This window comes from Epinephelus moara, chromosome 13, assembly GCF_006386435.1.
Source record: "Epinephelus moara isolate mb chromosome 13, YSFRI_EMoa_1.0, whole genome shotgun sequence".
In the NCBI taxonomy this organism is placed as follows: Eukaryota; Metazoa; Chordata; class Actinopteri; order Perciformes; family Serranidae; genus Epinephelus; species Epinephelus moara.
In genome coordinates, this window is record NC_065518.1 from 24,982,844 (window position 1) to 25,002,709 (window position 19,866).

The 19,866-nt window shown below is 39.5% G+C and overlaps 1 protein-coding gene and 3 non-coding genes across 4 annotated transcripts; all 4 read left to right on the forward strand.

Annotated features, from left to right (window-relative positions):
• The first annotated feature begins 458 nt into the window (after nucleotides 1-458).
• On the forward strand, nucleotides 459-552 carry trnai-uau (transfer RNA isoleucine (anticodon UAU)). Its single transcript has 2 exons — nucleotides 459-496; nucleotides 517-552. It is a non-coding gene; the product is annotated as a tRNA-Ile (tRNA).
• A 9,432-nt stretch (nucleotides 553-9,984) lies between these two features.
• Nucleotides 9,985-10,078, forward strand: trnai-uau (transfer RNA isoleucine (anticodon UAU)). Its single transcript has 2 exons — nucleotides 9,985-10,022; nucleotides 10,043-10,078. It is a non-coding gene; the product is annotated as a tRNA-Ile (tRNA).
• An 877-nt stretch (nucleotides 10,079-10,955) lies between these two features.
• trnai-uau (transfer RNA isoleucine (anticodon UAU)) lies at nucleotides 10,956-11,049 on the forward strand. Its single transcript has 2 exons — nucleotides 10,956-10,993; nucleotides 11,014-11,049. It is a non-coding gene; the product is annotated as a tRNA-Ile (tRNA).
• Nucleotides 11,050-14,046: 2,997 nt separating this feature from the next.
• Nucleotides 14,047-17,790, forward strand: zgc:163057 (Hemoglobin subunit alpha-D-like). Its single transcript, XM_050060057.1, has 3 exons — nucleotides 14,047-14,397; nucleotides 16,090-16,294; nucleotides 17,543-17,790. Exons 1-3 carry the CDS (start codon nucleotides 14,306-14,308, stop codon nucleotides 17,669-17,671), a joined length of 426 nt encoding a protein of 141 aa, XP_049916014.1. The 5' UTR covers nucleotides 14,047-14,305; the 3' UTR covers nucleotides 17,672-17,790.
• Nucleotides 17,791-19,866: the final 2,076 nt, after the last annotated feature.

Genomic DNA, 19,866 nt, shown 5'->3' on the forward strand with positions numbered 1-19,866 from the left:
AAAAAGTAATCACTAACGCGTTAGGTTACTCGTTACTGCAAAAAGTAATCAAAGTACTCTAACGCGTTACTTTGTAACCCAACCCAACTCTGTTGACCACTAATTGCAGACTTAGTCCTTGGGCGGCTGTGGCTCAGGAGGAAGAGCAGGATCTTCACTACTCAGAAGATCAGTGGTTCAGCTCAGCTCCTCCAGTCCCTATGTCAAAGTATCCTTGAGCAAAATACAGAAGTAGATTCTGAACCTGATTGGATGATGGGCAGCACGGGTGTGAAATTCTGATGACGTGTTATGCGTGCTACCCACTGCAAGAGACATAGAAGTAGCTAATAGCAGTTAGTGGCTAACTCAAAGAAGAGCAGTGGCCAAAAATGTCTACAAATTGGGAAAACATTACATTTGGGGAGCTCCTTACCCTCCAAGCAGAGGACAAAATCAGCCACCACATAACAGAGAAGGCTCCAGTGGCGCAATCGGTCAGCGCGCGGTACTTATAAGACAGTAACCTGCAGAGTCATGCCGAGGTTGTGAGTTCAAGCCTCACCTGGAGCATTTTAACTAGGAAATACTTGCTAGTCTTCATCGGTCGGTCCATCTCACCCCTTGGTATCACATAATAGCCTACTCTGCATGGAGAGCAGAGGGAAAATAAATGGAACACCTTTCCTTGCACACTCACAGCCCAAACTATCATGATTGACTGCTAATTGCAGACTTAGTGCTAGGACAGCTGTAGCTCAGGAGGTACAGCTGGTTGTTCACCAATCAGAAGGTTGGCAGTTTGATCCCCATCTCCTCCAGTCTCATGTCTAAGCATCCTTGAGCAAGATCCTGTATCCCAAATTACTCCTGATTCCATCGGTGTGTGAGTGTGTTAAGAACTGAGTAGCAGGTGGCACCTTGTACAGTTAACATAAATGGGTGAATGTGACTTGTAGACTAAAAAAGCACTTCAAGTGGTCAGATGATTAGAAAGGCACTATTCAAGTGCAGTTCCATTTACCATTTAAATAGTAGTTTAGGTTTCGCCATGTTAGACTTTTGTTATTGTTTATAAAGTATGTTATATGTTATATGTCACAGTAGAGGCCAATGCTACTGTATTACACGTTACGCACGTCACATCTCTTTGATTGCGCGATTGCAGAATGCAATGTACAACCGCACACTGGAGCGGAATGGTTGCTGGGTTCTGTGTAAAAATGAAAAGGGGTTAGAAAGAAGGGACTTCTTTTGCGGCCTTATAGTGTGCTCGTTGTGTAAAAAGGGCTTGAGTGAGTGTGCTTTTGCTGCTGTAGCACCAACGTACACTGTCCCCAAAAAACAAAGGACAGAAAAAGAAAGAAATGTCAAAAGGCATGTGAAAGAGACATGGATCAAGAGAGGAGGAGCAGGGAGCCCACAGAGACTGTTAATGCATAGGGCCCATAATTTGGTGCTACTCCACTGGTGACACAAATGGAATTTTCATTACACTAACAGCCTCTTCCCAAGTGGAAATTATACCTCAGCTGTTACGTAAGCTGTTAGTGTTTTTCATTATTAAACACTCTAACAGCTAATAAACAATAATAGTCAAACAAAATTGTATTAAATATGCCCATTATCCTGATTACCCTGTATAATGTTGTTTTTTATTTGTTTCTTTCCCTCTTTACTTTCTGAGTCTCTTGTAAATCTTCGAATATATTTAGAATATCAGTTTAAGTAATAAAAAGTTAAAAAAAAAATAGTAAAGCAACATGTTTATAGTATGAATATATACCACAAATATCCTGCTGACATGCTTTTTAAATTATATTTTTATGACCTTTTTCATGACATACTAAGACAAAAACTTTACACAGCCAGCAGTAATATTACACTAATTTTATATTATATGTTTCCATGTTTTAATACATTTGAAATGAAATAGAACGTACTGAATGTAAAGTAAAGAAACAGAGGGACAGTACAGTGTTTGACATTGACTGTAGCTACCCACAGCAGTCACACAACAGCATCTGCTGGGGTATGGCAACGCTTGACAGTAAATTTGAGTTTGAAGAATTGCCGTCACTGCTGGAGAGATAGTATATCCTTTACTCAGGCCTAAGTCAAAGCTGAATCCTCAGCTCAACATGTTTTAGATATTACACTTCTTGAAATATGTCTCAGAACCTCAGGAATGATAATCTAATCTAAAACTGCCCAAACTGAGGACTTTGTGGACAAGAAGAGCCAGACACAGATGTCTGCGCCCTCAGGCCACCTGGTCTTCATCTATTTCCCACATCCCATCATTCCCGGTCTGTTAAGGCTAACGCTCAGACACTCAGACAAACATGTTTATATTAAGTCAAATTTAATTAGAGATGTGAGTATGTGTTGCTATATGTTCGCTCTAGATGACAACGTCATGGAAAAGCTGCACAGATGAGCATGGGCAGGTGAAAGCTGGTACTTTCCAGGCACATGTGGAAGGAACTGCACACACACGATGCATTAATGTAATGTCTGTCTTTCTCTTCTGTAGGGAAAACCTTGCCAATATGAGAGACTCCCCTACTTCTTTGACTGACAGATTCTCTTGTTATGCAACTTCTGTGTTTCTGTATTCAGCTCCCAGTTCAGTATTGTTACCTAGGTGTTATAGTTTGATTGATGGATAGTTTCACACTTTACAAAACAAAGTAATTTGCTGCAAATGTCTGATGTGCTTACAGTGAAAGATTCCTCCCAAGTGCATGAAGACAGCATTGTGCATTGATAAACATTCGTGTTACTTCGTCTCTTTAAAATGCTGCACATGACCTTCTGTTTTAGCCCAAACTGTTTCCCCTGCAGGGTCGGTGTCCCGTTCCTTCAACCACCTGGATCTTCTTACTGTCCTCGCCCTCCGTACAGCCGGCAACAACCTTTGAAGGCTTCACCTGCCCATCATCTCTCACCGCCGCTCACCACAACGTTCAGTCAATGCAACAATGTGGTCGTCAGATATGAAAGCTTACAGCACAAAGGATCATAGATTGTGCTCTATACAAGCCAAGCCAGGTGTTTCTGGGTGTGGTAGGAATGAACTGTCACTTTTGGTGTGGCGGTGAATACCTTCAAAAAATAAAGGATGTATTTCACACCTTGTGGCAATAGAAGTTATTAAATGAACAGAAAGGGCTCAGAGCTCTCAGTGCAGTCACTCACAGATATTAATATGCAAAGTGTGAACAGGTTCTGTATATTTGCAAACTGTATCACTCCCTATCAAACACACATTGATGTGTACATAACACGTTCAAAGCCTGTAAGTGCAGTGACATAATAAGAGGGGTATTGTGAAGTAGTGTTTGTTCAGTGTGTGGTCACATGACTTCTACTGAAAGAAAGAAAGAAGAAAGGAAGACTGCCGCTGAGGTTTTGTCATGTGACACTATCTGTTTCTCTGTTTCTAAAAGAGTTTCTTTTAAAAAAGCATCTGGTTTGTTGCACCACCACGGCCAGTAAAACAGATGTGTGTCCACATATGCAAAAGAGATACAGTTTGTTCTGTTCTCTGCAGGCACCAAGGAGCATCACTAAAACTTGTGCTGCTTTTGGATGCACATTGAATGAAAGGTCTCAGTGGGAGATTTTCACTACTAGCATCATGGGAGCATTGCTTTGGCCCCATAATGTCTGACTACAGTACACAAGGAGTGGTGTAACTGGATGGGGCTCTGACATTGGCCACTGGAAAGACTAACTGGCATTAGATGTTTATTATTATTAATATTATTATTATTATTATTATTATTATTATTATTATTATTATTATTAAGACAAATAAGATACACAACATATAGCAACACACAGCATGGTACACATATACATATCTGAAGGTCACAGGGTCATGGCTAGGCCTCCCTCTGGCCACAAATTCAGATTAGCATGTTAACTGATTCCCACAAACAAGTACCATAACATACACACATATATAATACATACACACACCCACACACATCTCCACAGATGATGTAATACATAAAACAGGCAAACACACAAAACTCACAAGCATACACGTACACACAAATGTGCATTGAATAGGAATATGTACAGAAGTAGGTAACAGCATAAAGTTTAGGAAAATAAAATCATATTATCAATAGTTATAATGATTGCAATAGTAATGAAAGGACCTAACAGATGATACGTAATTCCTCATCAGCATAATGTGGTCCCGACTAGGCAGAATCTGATCCTAGATGCTATTAATTGATTTCTCACAAACATTTTGGTCTCATCATTTTCAGAGATGTTAGGGACTGTATGAAAATTATTAGTCAGAAAATGGGTGTTAGTGTTAAGTTTTTTTTTTTTTTTTTGCTGAAAGGAGGGTGGTCTAGATTTTTTGGCAGAGCAGGGGGGATCTTTAATTTTTCCATGCATTAGATTTATATTCTATATAATGCTTTTATTGCAAGAATTAAGGACTTAAAGGTACATGTTGCCATATGTAGAGGAAAACAATCATGCCTCTGTTTTATGGCATTATTTTATAGTTTCTATGGTCAAGATGTCAGTTTGAGAAAAATAGTTACTATAAAGCTATGGTGAGATTAAATGTATAATATAGAGGTGAGCATTTTTAACACAATTTAACGTATTCAGTGGGTAGCCATGGTTTCCTTCCAGGGTGATGTTATCTGCTGTCTTCGTTGGCTAGTTAGCTCCTTTGCTAAAAACAAATTGGGTTATGCTAGCAGCAGATCTACTTGTGGGGTCGGTTTAGGCACTGAAAGCATCATAAATTACACATATATAAATGTATTTATTAAATAAAGTTACTAGAAAGTTAAGATAATTTTTTAGAGGTTTTATTGCCTTTATTACAGACAGCTGGAGAGTGAAAGGAAATTTGATAGAGAGACAGGATGACATGCAGCAAAGGGACGTAGTGGATTTGAACCTCGGCCACTGCCTAGGATTAAGCCTGTATAGGTTGAACGCTCTACCAGGTAGGCTAAAGGTCACCAAACAAAAGTTGATTTGATTTAAATAACAATAATAATAATAATAATAATAATAATAATAATAATAATAATAATAATAATACTTTTTTGGAGTGATGACAGAAAATATGACAACAGACATTCAAAGCTTCACATATTAAAAAAAAAAAAGACATTTGGTACAGTCTTAGCTCCGTTTGTTGTAATAGTAGCTCTTGGTCTAAAAATAGAGATTGGTAAACAGGATGCACCATCTATTATGTTTATCAAAATTTTAGCAATTACTAACTCCACTCCTAATGTGTGATTTGGGCTATGAATAAATAATTACCCCATTATCATATGAAACTGACATCAGGAATGATTTGGGAAATTATGGAGGACAAGAAGGGTCCAACACAAATATTATTAGTACTGTAAAACTTCAGTAGCCTGGGCTGTTATTTGCTTAAATCACTGGACTCAACGGGCTTATATTTTATACGGGGCAGGCCTAATTGTTTATTTGAACCAGTGTGAATTACATGTATAAAGATAAAGCTTCAAATAACATATTAATTCTGTGTTGTGTTACTACACTTGTTTCACGGCATGCAGCATACTGATACAACACCACTTTATCCTGTTAAAACAATATTCATAACTTGGATTAAATTATATGAAAAGCTCTTTAGATTCTTTTGATCTGAGGACCCTTGCGGACTAAAGGAATATGAATAACTTACTGGGTTATCGAGGCATGGATACATATTCTGAACTTAAGACAGCTTCAGAGGAAGGGAGTCACCACTTTTTCGTCAAGCTGGTACATTTGAATGAATTACGGTCTTCTCTTGTGCCCATGGTTCCATAAATTGACACGAATGGAGCTAACAACCCAGTTTTATACATCCAAAGAACTTCTATAAATTATCGCCTTGGCAACCAGACCAGGCGTCTAATTGAGAGAGGTATTTATTTGTTAAAATGTGTAGCCACACCAGGCTAGTAAAAGGGATTTTTACTGAAGTTTTACTGTACAAAAACAATCAAGAAACTCATAAAAATCCAGTCCTCCTCCTCACACAAATATCTGTCATACAGTCCCTCACTGATGAGCCCATCACAGTATAACTTGAGAATACACACACAACTTTTGAATCAAGTTAAAGTAGAACATTTTTTGTGAGTGTGTAAGTTATGTTAGTGTGTGCAGGTGTGTAAAGTCATGGGTAAGTACATGTGTATGTTGCATTTCCTCCTGCTGCCTATTTAGCTGCAAGTTGCCAAAAAAAAGCTGACCTCGTCCTGCTGGAGGTCGGGACAGGAAGCAGCAATGACAAACTTTCCGACTGATGTGAATTTGTTGGGAGGGACTGAACCTAAGTTGTTATACATGTGAGTTACAAATACAGACAGGAGGAAATACATCTTAATTTCAGTTTTGCTGCATTTTTGTTTCAGTTTTAGATCATTTTCAGTTTAGCATGTTGGTATTAAACCTAGTTACATAGACGTACACATGAACACAAATATCTGCCTCCATGCAGCCTACACATGAAAGTCTGTTTCTAACTTCTATTTACTGCAACACTCTTTGCTCTTGTGCTGCACACTGAGTGAGAGTCACATTACGTGCAGGACATACAGAGAACTGCTTTCCTTTTGTAAAAACTGATTACAATGCGTAGCTGCAGGAAACAAGCTTTAAGGATAATCAGCCGGGGCAGGAAACAGGAGAGACTTAAAAGGTTTATAGACTCAACAGGGAAAACTCTTGGTTCAAATGAGGAATTAATTACCCCTTTTCAACCTGCTGTCTTTGATTCTCACTGTCATTTTTCTCCCATAAATGTTGGTTTGGGTTGTTTGCAGAGGACTTAGCACAATGCAGTTTCATTAAAAAGGACCACAACAGTGTATTTGGGGCTAATTTTCAGCAAATGATACACTTTAAAATGATAAATAATAGTGTGGTGCAGACATTTTAAAATGAAATGACACTTACATTTACCACAATGGAACATTTAGGGGAAGTAAATGATCCCTGTGATGGATTACAGCAATTGTTTTATCTCCAAACTCACTTTCACATCGATAAATCAGACTAAAATAAATCAAACCTAAATTAAAATATATTATGTCTGTTGAGCTTTGAGTTTAACATCAGAAAACTGTTAAGGAATCTGAATATTGTGGGGGGAAAAACACTGCTATGAGAGGAAACAGTATATTTTCAACCTCATAGCTCCATCTGGTGGAGTTAAAAAAGAACTATAACCAAGAAAATAATATTCTACAGGGGTCAAGTTGTATTTGTGTCAGATAGGATGAATGAATATGGTCGTCTGTTGTGGTTTGATACCAGTCTGCTGTGATACAGCCTTTGAGAAAACAATGATTTCCTCATGAAGACCTGCTGCTGCTTCAGAAATGAGCAGACCAGCAGCTTACACTTTGATGCCAGCAGGCGTTGCTGTTGCTGTTTCTCTGATTATAGCAGCTGTTGCTGTGATGATAGTTCTATCAGTTCCTCCCCAGTCAAGGTCGCTTTTTTTTTTAACTGGTTTGCTGCTTTGCCCAGTTACTGTTGATGAGATAATACAGTTTCTGCAGTGGTGCTGTTATTGTCATGGCAAGAGCAGCCGATTTTACAGTTTTTGATGCAGTGTTAGCAGGAAATTGTGTACCAATATATAAAGGTCATGAATATAGCAGGTTAAAATTACAGCTAAGCCCCTCCCCCTGGCACTCATTCTCCAATTGTAAAAATGTGTTGCATATAGTACACCGAGAAAGAAAAAAAAAAGTTTAAACAATATGCATCAATCATCTTCGGCCCAGTGCCTTTCCTCAGTAGTCTTGAGTCTCCCTAGTTTGGCTAGCTGTGGACTTCCACTTCCGCAATGTGGTTTTAAGGCGTCCAAGCTCCATATCATTTCAGCATGATCTTTTCGTTTCGTCAGATATTGTGTCCTCACATTGAAGCAATTACTGTGCTTGAGAGAGGAAATGAGCAGAGCAGCAAAGGCAGGCGGAAAGAAGACAAATCGAGCCCAAAACCACGACACTACTGTTTGCAGCAACATGGCGGATAACGCTGCACCACCGCTTACAACGGAGAAGCTTGTGGAAGAGCTTGAAAGTATGGAAAAGTATGACCAGAGAACTCAGAGTTTTACTGAATAGTTCCTTAGACCCAATACGGTCGTCAGTTGAATCGTTTCAGCACACTTTGGTGACTCAAACTTCCACTATCAGAGAGATGGAGACTAGTCTAACTGACCACAGCGACAGGATAACGCAGCTTGAACTTGATGTGAGTGGGTTTCACACCAACCTCAGATTAGCAATAGAGGAGAATATGGCGCTCAAAGCTGAAGTGGAAGATTTAGAATCCCAGTATTGGGACTGCCAAAAAATATGGTGGGAAAAGATGCTGGAGACGTCATGGCCAAGTTGTTCTCCGCCCTGCTGGGAGACCCGCTCTCTGGGCTGCCTCAGTTAGATCTTGCCCATAACAGCCTGCAACCAAAACCATGACAGATTTCATCAATATATTGAGAAAGAAGCTGTTCTGAACTGGGCAAAGTCTCGTAAAGACTCTTCATACAACGGACACAAGATGTACAAGGATTTTAGCACAGTGGTGGCAAAGAGGGGAGCAGCATTCAACCCCATTAAGGGGCTTCTCTACATGCCGGGAGTGAAGTTTGGAACGCTGTACCCAGCACGTCTCCAAGTCACCTACAACAATAGGAAGCACATCTTCGACTCTCCCGCGGACGCAGAGACATTCCACTGACAGCAGTTTAAAAGCTTGGAAGATTCAACGGAGAAGTAAAAGCCTGATGACACTCCTCCAGATGACACTTTGGTTTGGTTACCATGCTACTGGTCATGTTTGGTCGACTGTTAAAGATGTTGTTCATACGTTCCATTGTTACAGCTCGGCTAGTTCTGGATTCCAAATCCAAAAAAAAGGAAAAGTTTTGGAAGAAAACAGAATTGAATTGTGCATGAAGAGATTTGTTTGCTTTTACCGCCAACTCTGCAAAGTTAAAGGTCCAAATAATCATAAATAGCCCACTGCAGTGCCCCCTGGTGGTGAGACATATTAATGAATGCTCATTTCGACCTATTTGTTATGTTGACAGGCTAATTTTAATTTACTGGACTGTGTTACCTTCAGTATAAGGCTTTTTTAAAATTATTTTTGGTCAAAAATGGCTCTTTTGATAGTGAAGGTTGCCGACCTCTGACCTACACAGTTGTTTTCACTTGCCTGAAGAGGCCTCTTCTTAGGACTGTGTAGACGTGTACTGGCTGTGGAGTCCTGACTCTCCTGTTTTGTTCGCTCTGTCTGGGGGGAGCAGCTTCCATGTGATCTCTGCTGATCTTCGTGACCTTCACAGACTCCCAGCGTAGCTCCACCCGAATTCAACCTGAAAAAAGACCCATCTGGCCAAAGTAATCAATCAGATTTTTCAGGAATATTTGAATAATTTGGTGAATGTTCAACCCAAACAAAGTGGTGCACTTGGTTTGTGGGCTGTATGTGTAAGACTAATCTTACACATACAGCCTCACCTAATACAGAGGGCTTTTAGCACTGGGATTGAGTAAAGGTTCTCTGTTGTTGACATAAACGGTTGAATCCTAATTATCATGCTACTCATTTGCATGACTAAACCCCTCTAACAACAAGAACTAACTGCTACAGGCTGTAGTCTTCACGCAGCAGCTCAAGAAAGGTGAACATGTGGTCAACAACAACCCACAAAACTTAACCCACACAATCCATATCACCAGTGGTATTGGAGCTATTCAGATTTTCACTGGGATGTCTCAGCAACAGCTGAATTTACAAAATAAACGTTTCAGGTTTTGAATACACACCTGCTCAATGCATTACAGTAGCTCTAAGGCGTAATGCTTTAGGCATGTTGATCAGTGGTTGGCCATTGAGACTGAACGACTGGAATGACTGCATTGTTTTCTTGTGTTGTTCTTCTTCGAGGTTGTGTATACATGTTTACAAGCTCCAGTGGCGCAATCGGTCAGCGCGCGGTACTTATAAGACAGTAACCTGCAGAGTCATGCCGAGGTTGTGAGTTCGAGCCTCACCTGGAGCAGACATCTTTTACAAGAGAATGTAGAAGTTGGCCTTCATCAAGCAGCTACCTTGATTAAAGAAAAAGTGTAAATGTGGTTAACAAAGCTGTGATGAGATGGCTCACAGGACTCAAATAGCACAATCCAAGTCAGACGTAGCAAAGTGATAAACTGGTAAATCATGATCATCACTTAGCTGGATAATTTGACTACTCCGACACACAAAAAACACTCTGTCCTGTTCATTAAAGGCAAAAAGCCCAAAAAATAATCTTTGAAAAAAAGTTTCTAGCACAGACTTTCAATATATTGTCAAGAGAATCAAGACAGTGAAAGAGTTGTGTGTTGCAGTACTTATAAGACAGTTACCTGCATAGTGATGCCGAGGTTGTGAGTTCAAGCCTCACCTGGAGCATTTTAACCAGGAAATACTTGCTGCTCTTCATGAGTTGGTCCATCTCTCCCCTTGGTATTACATAATGGCATACCTTGCATGGAGACCACAACATGCTTCTCCTTGTACACTAACTGCCCAAACTATCATGATTGACCACTAATTGCAGACTTAGTCCTCGGGCAGCTGTGGCTCAGGAGGAAGAGCAGGTCCTTCACTACTCAGAAGATCAGTGGTTCAATCCTTAGCTCCTCCAATCTCTATGTCAAAGTATCCTTGAGCAAAATACAGAAGGAGATTCTGAACCTGATGGGCAGCACGGTTGTGAAGTTTTGATGACGTGCTACCCACTGCAAGAGACATAGAAGTAGCTAATAGCAGTTAGTGGCTAACTCAAAGAAGAGCAGTGGCCAAAAATGTCTGCAAATTGGGAAAACATTGCATTTGGGGAGCTCCTTACCCTCCAAGCAGAGGACAAGATCAGCCACCACATAACAGAGAAGGCTCCAGTGGCGCAATCGGTCAGCGCGCGGTACTTATAAGACAGTTACCTGCAGAGTCATGCCGAGGTTGTGAGTTCGAGCCTCACCTGGAGCAGTGAAGTTTTAAATGCAACAGGTGAGGTGACCTGACAACACATACAACACAATGATCAAAAAGGCTTTCTCAAAGTTAAGATGGGTCCTGTGTTGCCTCTTTAAAATCTGAAACCAATGTAAACTGACTTAAGGTGAAGTTGTCTGATTTGAAACAGCTCTAAAACAGATCATTAAGGTTAGATAACATAGAGTACAATGCAATAGAATATGGATTCTGTTAAGGTTAACAATGCTTTCCTCTTACGTCATATCATTTTAGGTACCAGACCAGCCTATTACACTGAAACAAAAAGCATGACTGTGCATTTTTGTTCAACTTCTTAGCAATAGGTCACGAGATCCTTTGGTTATGCTGAGTCAGCCCTCATCTCTACACTGAGTTAACACATCAATGAATAAAAACTTGAAACACTAGATGTTACATAGCTTTAAATTCAATTCTAATAGTGACCATAGCTCAAGAGATCCAGCTGTTATATCCCTGTTTCTGATGTTATCATTTTTAACACCATTAATTGTATTAATATGTGTTACAGCACCATTACTGATATACAATCTCACAGGACCTTTAAAATAGAAACTGCTGCATGTTTTGGACACACATGGGGGTGAAGGTGGGGTCATGCAAGGTCACTACAATTACTGTCAAGCCCTCTGGAGGTGATTTGAGGTTCTTATGTGATAACCTTACTGGCACTGACTGCCCCCTCCCACCCATCCTGGGTTTTTACTCTCTGGCCTCATTGCACAGATGTCCTTAGACAACCCTCTACTCATGAAAAACATCTGAAATTTATTATAAGATAGCCCAGCTGAGACCCCTAATTGGCTGGTGCACACCTAAATATGAGGCTAGATGGAAAGCGTTGAGCAAACAATGGGAAGAGGAGTATCACTTAATGCGATGATTGGGGACACATCACTATCCACGCAGCTCCAAGGACAAATTTAGTTTGCAAAACCGAGACCATTTTAGATACTTACACATTAGTAATTATATTGGCGTAAAATAAAGAAAAATATGGCCACAGAAAATGAACTACTCCAAATATTTATTTAAGCATATGAGAATTAACCTTATAAAAAGGTCATTTTGCAACTGTACCCGAGCCTTCAACAACTAAACAAGGAAAATACAAGATATATTAACATAAAACAACAAGCTCTACATCCTGGAGAGAATTTAGTTGGAAGAATGTCATGTGTTACTTCTGTACTCCTGCCCAGAAAAAATCTTTCTCAAACCAGACCGACTGCTGGCAATGTTGTGGGAACAAAGAGGCAAATCACTGTCATATCTTTTTGGGGTGCCCCTCAGTCGCTCCTTGGTCGACAATTCATGGCACTCTTGAAACTGCTTTTTTTTTAACCAAAATAACCTTTACTTTTGAACTGATGTACCTGATTACACTGGGGGGGGGGGATAAAGGATAATGCAAGGAAATGTAAGAAATCCCTTACCAAGAAATGGTTGAAAAAAGAAATGATGATGATGAATGGATGGATCTTGACTTGGTACATAATATTTATGTAATGGAGAGAATGCTTTATACTGAGAACCAAGAAAGATCTCTTTATTGAGAACTGGGTGAAGTGGTTAGTGTATGTCTCAAACATTAGACAAGCTTACAGAAACTGCAATTTATTGCTGTTTGACATTGACTGTCCTATCATGGTCCCCTGAACAGAAACTCTCAGTCTTGCTGTGTTTAGCTCTGTTAGCTGTTAGCTCTGTTAGCTGTTAGCTCCATTACCCAAACACATCACAGAACTCTGCTGCCCACCAGCTGCTAACAGTTAACTAAGCTAACAGCACGAAGGCGGGTTCTGTTGTTGTTGCTCAGTTCAGTTTGTTATTTGCTAATGATAGTTGCATAAAAATCCCATTCATCCCAAGGAAGACCTCTGTTTGTCGCAAACACATTAGTCTCTAGCCCTGGCTAGACGGTGACAAGTAGGGCGTACTGTTTGCTGTATTAGCAGAATGTTGAACTAAAAGGCACAAGTGACAGATAATCTCACTGAGACACGCTCATTCTCAGGAGAGATGTGATAAAACTTAGTAGCCACAGGGGGCCACTTGACTTACCAGCGATATCTGGTGGCCATAGAACAACCTTTTATGGTCCTGGGCAATCGGGCCATGGTTAATCTTGAACCCTAACCACTTCTAAACACTGAAAACATTGTCACTATTGACCCTGCTTGCTCTCCAGCTCCTCTGCATCATGGAGTCGGTTCAAATGCATTAGGCCTCATAGAAAAGCAGCAAAGGTAATAAAAAAGTTAGCCGGTTTCACCAAAGCCTTGGTCCCCTGCTGTAGTGGAGGGTATACGCAGGTATATGGGGTATACCCACTTCTTTCTCATACAGTATACCCAGCTATTAGCCAAAAGCCACTGAAATATATAGAAGAGTAAACCCACTTCCTCCTCAGTAACCTATCCATCCACCTTTAGTGCACCCACCTCATCAACTACCCCTACACCACTGCTTGGTCCCATGTTACCTCTGGTGTCCTGAGTGAGCTCCTTCCCACATAGTTCTAAATTTACAACTACATACATCTTTAGGCTAAAAGTAAAGTCCTTGGGGTAGTGCAGCTCCATGATTCTCAAAATGGTATCTGATGCAGGCAGGTCTCACACCCACTGTCCCTAAACCAGAAGCTTATGGAGCTGCAGATAGCAGCAGCTGAAAGAGTTTATCTGAAAAGGCCTGAACCACACTGCAGTGAAGCCTCTGACTCACTTTAATAAGTTTCTTCCTTGTGATGGCGCCGAATGAGACAGCTTCAACAAACACACCATACAGCTGATAACGCACTAGACCTGCTAAAATCCAAATAAATAATAATGTGGAAGCACCTGAAGGGCCAACAGCAGACCACCCCACACCAGCTGCATACTGAGCTCAGCCACATTAATGTTATGGTAGACATACCCAGCGTAACGCATGCAGATCCCCAGATAGCGCAGCGGCGTGGAGCCCCCACCCTGCCCTGGCTGCTGCCCGATAAGGCAGCACAGCAGGGAAACAACACCTTTAACATCACGCCTTGTTTGTACACAGACGGAGTTACTGCTTTTACTCATCATCCGTTTCTGCGATTTGGTTAACATGGTGCTAAAATGGTCGATTAAGGCCTTTTACGCACACATCTGTCGCCTGTTGTAAATCTGAGCTCCGCTGTTAAGTCATCACACTCTGGATATTCAGCTACAGTGAATTCTCTACAGCGCACAAGGCTGCCATGCTCAAACAGAGAGAGAAAGAGCTTATAGCAGAAATATGGGATAAACTGACTCCCGTGGCAGAAGATATTGGATCAGAGGCGCTTCATAGGTAGGTTTAACTCTGTTGTTTCCACACTTCCAACATATAAACTTACCTGTGGGTTTGAAAGAAACTGTTATATATTTAAAAAGTAGATAAACAGCATGATGTGACTAATTTCTCCTCCACAGGAGCCTGCTGTGTGTTTATAAATGTTTTGGCTTCCTAAGAGATCTTCATTTTAGCTCTCTGGCATAATGTCCCCAAAAACAAACATTTAAACTTGGAGCCACATATGAAGATCGAGGCCCTTCATAATGACTTCATAACTTCCTGGTGTCTTATTAGAAAGTGAAAAAATTATAACCTTTTATTATGACTTAATCAGCATTTATTAATTAATGGTTTATTACCGCTGATCATAAAAGTATTTAATTTATAAGTGTAGACTAGGACCGGGCAATATATTGATATTATATTGAAATATTGTCGTAGATTTTTGAATTTTGTAAGTGTTGCCTTCTTTGGTCTTTCAGTCAATTATTTTTAATTTAGTTATGGCACTACTTACTAAACAAAATTCTTTCCAGGTCTTTTGAGGGCACCCCTCCCATTGGGGCCCTGGGTAATCAGTCCCCCCGCCCACTACGACGCTCACAGTAAAATGATGTCATTTTCTGGACTTACCAGAGTGTTGAAGTTGCTCTATAATCTCCCTTTACCCACTTATAATACAAAGATATTATATCATTATCGAGATATGAGACTACATATCGTCTTAGATTTTGGATATCGTATCGTATATCGTTGTATCGTGATAAGACAAAAATGCTGTATTAACCTCCCAGACTTTTCTGTTTGTTTTAACGCTTGCCTTTACCCACTGAGTCACTGTATGTCCAAAATATTGATGATTATTGATCAAAAATCTCATTGTATTTATAATTTCTGAAAAAACAAACAGTCAACAAATAGTCATCCCTACAACTTAGTCATATCAGAGAGGGTATTTGGTGAGAAATATTGTCATGTTCATTTTTGTTTCCCAGTCCTATCATTGATTAAGTGCTTTGAGGAGATTTAAAAGTATCGATATATATCGTGTATCGAGATATAGCCCAAAAAATATCGTGATATAATTTTCAGGACATATCACCCAGCCTTAATATTTACATAACTGATGAGTATTTTTGCAAAAATCTCATTGAGTGAATATTTTGCGATCACCATTGCAACATCAAATTCAAATTCAAATAGCTTTACTGGCATAACCATAACAAAATACAGTAACGAACAGAGTATTGTACATACATTGAATGTTGGCTATTACGGTATACAAATATCTATGTATACATTCTGAACAGTGTATGAAACCCCTACAGCAGAATTAACATCTTTTTGATTATGTATTTTTTAACTAATAAATCAAGGTACTTTTTAAAATATCCATATGGGGTTTTTTTTTTGCAGACAAATATTGTGATATTTGATTTTCTACATATCACTCAGCTTGCTGTAAAGCATTAGTAAATGATTTATCAATAATTGGTTTGGCAATTAACATATGAATCCAAGATCAGTGTAGCGAAATACTCAAATGCAAGGCCTCACACTAGTGACAACAACAACAACAACGATGATGATGCTGATGATGATGATGATGGCAGTAACCAGAACCAGCATGTTGGATAATGGTTTTTGTGCATCTTTGCAACACCACTGACAGAAATCCTGGAATTATTTTTCCTAATCCCTCCACAGGATGTTTACCACCTACCCAGGTACCAAGACATACTTTTCCCATCTGGACATCAGCCAGCGCTCCCCTCACATGCTCTCTCATGGGAAGAAGATTGTTGAGGCCATAGCAGAGGGAGCCAAAGACATAAGCCAACTGACCGTCACCCTGGCTCCTCTGCAAACCCTGCACGCCTACACGCTCCGGATCGTGCCAACCAACTTCAAGGTGCCTTTACTACAATTCATTAGGCCTGCATTTCTGCAAATAAAGCAGTCTTTAACTTTTGATTTGTAGTTGGTTGAGTTTCTAAGTATCTTTTGAACAGTTTTTGTATTGAATTGCGACTACAGTAATGATTTTTTAAATTACAGATTAATCTGCTAATTATTTTCTCCATTTGCTTTCTTTGTTCCAACAAACAAACCAAACATCATGATTTTTTTTTGTTTGCATGAAAAATAGCACATTCACATGTTTTGCATGCAAAAATCTAAATTTGTAATTTAACTAGTAACTAATGCTGTCAAATAAATGTGATGGTGTAGAGAGTGCAATATTAATAATTCCACCTCGCTTACCAAAATATTCTCTCAATAAAGTTTAATTAAATAAAGTCTACTTGAAAAATCTACCAAAAAATGAAATAAAATGAAATAGAACAAAGTAAAATAAAATATAATAAAATAAAATGAAAAAGAAAATATTCTCATGGTTTTAAGCACACTATGACGCTGTGTTTTCAGTGGTCTGAAAGTTACGTCATCTCAGGCCATATCAGATCAAACTCCAAAGACGTCAGCAGGAATTCCTGTTTACTGCTTCAAAACCAACATGGCCGCCATATTTCTCCCCAACAGCTCATGTAGCTTACTGTTAGTGTTTCTGCAACATAAATATATTTTCCATACATGGAGATGCAGCATTCTTCAGAGCAGACCTGTTGTTACTTCCCATAAAACATGTTTAATTTAAAAGACATTTCAATATAATACATATGATTACTGCTTTGTAACACAATTTACAAAACACACAAATACCTACCTATATGTATATGGAGTCTATTTATATCTTAAACACAAACTTTAAATATGGGGCATAGTTTTCAATGTATTTCAGTAAATGTAAGAGATGCAGAGGTGATTTCTAGTCCTCTGAAAACACATTGCAATAATTTAGCAGATAGTCACTTGCATTTTGCTGCAGGACACTCCTTATGTTTTCAATGTAGCTGCTGTTGGAGCATTTTGGAAAGTCTCTCTGATGTGGTATTTAGATGGGGGTGTAGGCAGCTCCTGAACATTTTCTGTCAATTTACTCCTTGGTTTAAACATGTGTAGAGCTCCAGTTGGACAGTAAGAGTGAGAGAAAACTGTTCAGAGTATTTAGTATAATATTTTTTATCTGTTTGCTCCTCCTGCATTTTGCATATAGATTCAGTCCTTTGTCAATAACAACCCTTTCCCTTCTCTGCAGCTCTTCTCACACTGTATGCTCGTCACCCTGGCCTGTCACATGGGCGATGACTTCACACCGGTTATACACGCTGCAATGGACAAGTTCCTGTCAGCTTTTGCAGCTGTCCTCTCTGAGAAATTCAGATGAGACCCAGCCGCCTTTTTAGAAAGTATATAAACCATTTATGACGATGTATGATATGAAATATTTATGTATATGTAGTTATTGTTATGATATGTTTTGTAATAATAAAAATGTGCAATAAACACCTGTCCTGTTGTTGTGTTGTTTTACCATATAGAGTCTCAAAGGCGCAAACCTGTGATTTGCATCTCCATGGTAACCAGAGACCCCCTGTGTTTTTACAGTCTGAGTCTATTCCTGTCACATTTAGTGAAGCTTAATCTGCACAGAAACCTGTTTACAATCAAGTTTTCCACTGTATATGTTTTAAATTTATTTACCTCCCAGTGTGTCTGTGAGCAGTAGATTCCCCTCACTGGCTTCAGTGGGCTGGGAAATAAAATCAATGAATCAATAAATACAATAAATACAAATACTGTTGATTTCTTCCAGTGATGCTGACATGCAAACTATTTTGGTTCAGTAAATGTCTGCTCTCAGTCAGCCTGGTGAAGGCAGTTTGACCGGCTGCTGTCTCGCAGATCCTGCTGACAGATGACTGCTACTGTGGACAGAGATGCTGAATGCAGGTCAGAGTCGGTGTGGATTGAAATTTACTATCTCTGTGGCAACAACAGTAACACTACCAATCATATTGCGCAACAAAATATGATGTTGTCCGCAACATAATACCCTCGAGGTGTGTGTCAGGAAAGCAAAGTATCAAGCAACACTTTTTTCTGTCAAAAATACGTCATTTCTGTCAAGTGAAACTTCTGAAAAGTGTCAAGTGGCCTACCCTAAATAAGGCTTAAGGCAGAAAAGGGTGGGTCATGCCTTCACCATCCTAGGAACAAACTTGACACCAAAAAGCTAGGTTTATAAGTGCCTTGAAAGCCTGATTTATGGTTTGTCACATGAAACTTTTAAAAACAGAAATTATGTATTTTCAACAGATGGACAGATTTCAATGCATACATGGAGAAATTTGTTTAATCATGAACGTCATATTTTGTCATGCAATGTCATTGGTAGTGTTACTATTGTCACCTACCAAGTCCACAGAAGCAGCAGCCCCAGTGGAGCTGAGAGGACAGACGCTGGCCCAGTATTCATCTATTCATCAAACTGCCTTCACCAGGCTGACTGACAGCAGACATTTCCTGAATCAAAATAGTTTTCATGTCAGTGCCACGGAAAGAAATCAACAGCGTTTGTATTTATTGATATATTGATTATATAGAGAGCTATAGAGTGAGTGAGGGGAATTTCTAGCACACAAAAAACTGGGAGCTGATTAATCAATAATTATTGTTAATAAATTAAAACACAGACACAGCGGCATAATGATGTGATTGTAAACAGCTGTGTGTGAGGATTATGCTTCATCACAGGCGACAAAAATAGATTTGTAGGTAAAAGAAAAACAAAACGCAGGGGGTCTCTGGTTACCATAGAGACAACTGAAACTTTTTGTCACAACATAATTTGAAAAAGTTGCACAGCTGTTTAATTTCTATCAGGTGACACACTCTTCAAAAGTGTCAAGCGCCCATCACACTTCAACAGAGTGCTCCAGGGTTGATGTTTGTCTGTAGCCGACATGGAAGTTAGCTTCATCCTGGTTCCCTCATCAAATTTTGGAATTTTGCAGAAAATACACTCTGTGGCAAACAGATGTTTCTGGTACTTACTTTTGTTCAGCAAGATAATCTTCACAAGTTATCGTTAGGGTATATGCAAGCTACTCCACAGTCACGTGACCCACCATCACCACAACAACGCTGTAAAGCTGTGTTTAGCACGATGACGTTCTATAGTCTCATTTAGCCACTTGTTAGCAACCACCTTTAGCCACTTGTTAGCAAACTCACGAGTGTTGTATTTATTGAGGTATTTAATGTCGTAGAACAAAACACGAAAGTCTCAAAAACTTGTGTTAACAACAGACCTTATTCAAGGCATCTAACCAAAAACCCATTGACTCTGAGACCAGGGAACCGAAAGTGGTAAAATGCTAACTCATTTTGTGGTTTTAAGCAAATAAAAATTATATTATATTTATAATCATGTTAATTAATGAATTGACTCATTCCTGGGGCACTCTATATTGCCGCATGAGCGCTGCTGCCTTAAATGTTCAGCCTAATTTATGCTTATGTTGCACACACATGGAGAATTTTGTTATGTCCCGAACATCATCATTTTCTGTCGCACAA